At 48.0% G+C, this 2,139-nt stretch overlaps 1 protein-coding gene across 1 annotated transcript in view; it reads left to right on the forward strand.

The window, feature by feature from the left end:
- The window catches only part of Pmar_PMAR014498 (hypothetical protein), a gene marked incomplete at both ends in the record, with an annotated part of 10,115 nt that overhangs the window by 1,915 nt on the left and 6,061 nt on the right, over positions 1 to 2,139 (forward strand). The window contains 5 exons of the mRNA XM_002779360.1: positions 86 to 389; positions 476 to 623; positions 795 to 922; positions 1,593 to 1,997; positions 2,045 to 2,092. Coding sequence (XP_002779406.1) covers positions 86 to 389; positions 476 to 623; positions 795 to 922; positions 1,593 to 1,997; positions 2,045 to 2,092 — 1,033 coding nt within the window. The remainder of the gene's footprint in view (positions 1 to 85; positions 390 to 475; positions 624 to 794; positions 923 to 1,592; positions 1,998 to 2,044; positions 2,093 to 2,139) is intronic.

The raw sequence follows: 2,139 nt of genomic DNA on the forward strand, positions 1-2,139 counted from the left end.
CGTGGCCTAATGGAAAGGCGTTGGTCTTCGGAACCAAAGATTGTGGGTTCGAGTCCCACCGAGATCGTTTTTCTCCGTTTTTTAGGGGCGGAGGAATAGTCATTGAAGGACCAACCGATTTCATTTTCGAGAAGGAGTGCACGGCTATCACATTCCCTGACTTTACGTCTTTACCAACGGATAGTTACTGCCGATATGAAATCGACCAGACTGCTCGTGACATACCCGTGGTCACCATCACCGCTGGCGTTAGCGGCATCGCCGCTGGCATGTACAAGTTCTGTCTAACCGTCCAGAATCCGAGTACAGTCAGTGATACCATCGGTATGTGGACATTCCACAGCTACGCCCTCATCAGCGGAAAGACCTATTTAGACTATTCAACGCAGGTGCGCTATGGGAATGTCGCTTTGAATCTGATATTAACTAGGCTATAACGTCCATTCGTTACACAGCGTTCAGCTATAATGGTCAGGCACCTGGGTTTTCCATCAAGGGCCCAATGCATGCCTATCGGTTACTGGAGCAGCGTCGCCGGGGAGAGTGTGGCGTCGCCTCAGTATCGAGCACTTGTACTTTGGAAGAATTGAGCTACTGGCTCACAGGGAGGGATGATCGTCCTGGTGAGTTCTATAGTGATCTATGTTGACGTCATGGAGTTGAGCTCAACGACTGATCGAACAATGTACCAGGAAATGCGCCCCGCCCCTTTAGAGCGAAATTTCAGCTGTGAAAGTCGCTAACAATTCCCCCCCCCCTGGGTGGCTGGATGCGCAGTCTTCATTTCATTTTAGGATTTGCTAATCAGCTCATATTCGGATTTGCTCTAACGCACGCTGGCCTCGATGGTCAGCTGGTTGTCACAGCTCCGATTGGCTTCGAGTTTGATTATGAATGCGGAGTCGTCACGGATTCCTCTCGGGTGAGTGCTTCGCGCGCCACGAAATTATTGAATATATTCACGTTATTGGTTTGCATAACTTACCGCTGTTTAGCCGGGGACTTGCCCTCGCGCCCCTATGGAACTCTTGTCGCCTAGATGATATTTCGAGTCAATTCGCTCAATCCTGATAGTGAAATCATCATTGCTATTTTCGGAGGATTAAGTAGCGTCCGCTGTGAAAGAATCACAGTCGTACAGGGACATGGTCGACTAGATGTGTTGGTGACAATTTAAGAATTTTCGGGAACTTTTGTTGATTTCTAAGCCTTTCTACCCGAATTCGTATATAAACTTCTATTATTACTGAGGAAACTCCTGAGCTCAGCTGAGGAAAGCGAACATATATTCCTACTCCAACACTGTATAGGAAACTCCTGAGCTCAGCTGAGGAAAGCGAACATATATTCCTACTCCAACACTGTATAGGAAACTCCTGAGCTCAGCTGAGGAAAGGGAACATATATTCCTACTCCAACACTGTATAGGAAACTCTTGAGCTCAGCTGGAGAAAGCGAACATATATTCCTACTCCAACACTGTATAGGAAACTCCTGAGCTCGGGTGTGGAAAGCAAACATATATTCCTACTCCAACATTGGGGAGCTCTATACGTATCTGCCTGGTCATGTTATTGCTCTATTGATAACAGGTTCTCGATGCTACCAAGTCGATAGGCGACACATCCCTTCCAGATAGCTTCACCCAGCTTTACGAACCGTGGCCAGCTCCGCCGTTTGGGGAGATTACGCGTTGTGCTGGCGAGGACAACGTGGCTCGTATGGACATCAGGCAGGGGCTTAATGCAAGCAAATTATATATATTCCGGCTTGGCATTTTGAGGAACCCCAACGCGACGCCACAGCGCAACAAGTGGCTCATCGAGTACGGGAATGAAACCTCAGAGCCGATCGATGGTTTCCCGATATGGGCATTCTACTATGGGAAAATTACGGCTAGTGATACTAGCGCTAGCTCCAGCATTCGACCTACTTATAATCTGGTTACTATCGAACTTGGTATTACTAACACTATTCCGGGTGGAGGGCTCATTGAAGTAAGTCCTCCAAAGTCGTTATTTGATTGAGTGTTTTGTTGTTGTAGATAGAAGCACCGACGGGCTTCCTGATAGCTTCGGGATGTGAGGCCACAGTGAGTGAGAGAGACACTGGTGTGCCGATCGAAGTGGAGTGTAAAGG

Source organism: Perkinsus marinus (assembly GCF_000006405.1).
Source record: "Perkinsus marinus ATCC 50983 genomic scaffold scf_1104296947560, whole genome shotgun sequence".
NCBI classification, from domain to species: Eukaryota; Perkinsozoa; order Perkinsida; family Perkinsidae; genus Perkinsus; species Perkinsus marinus.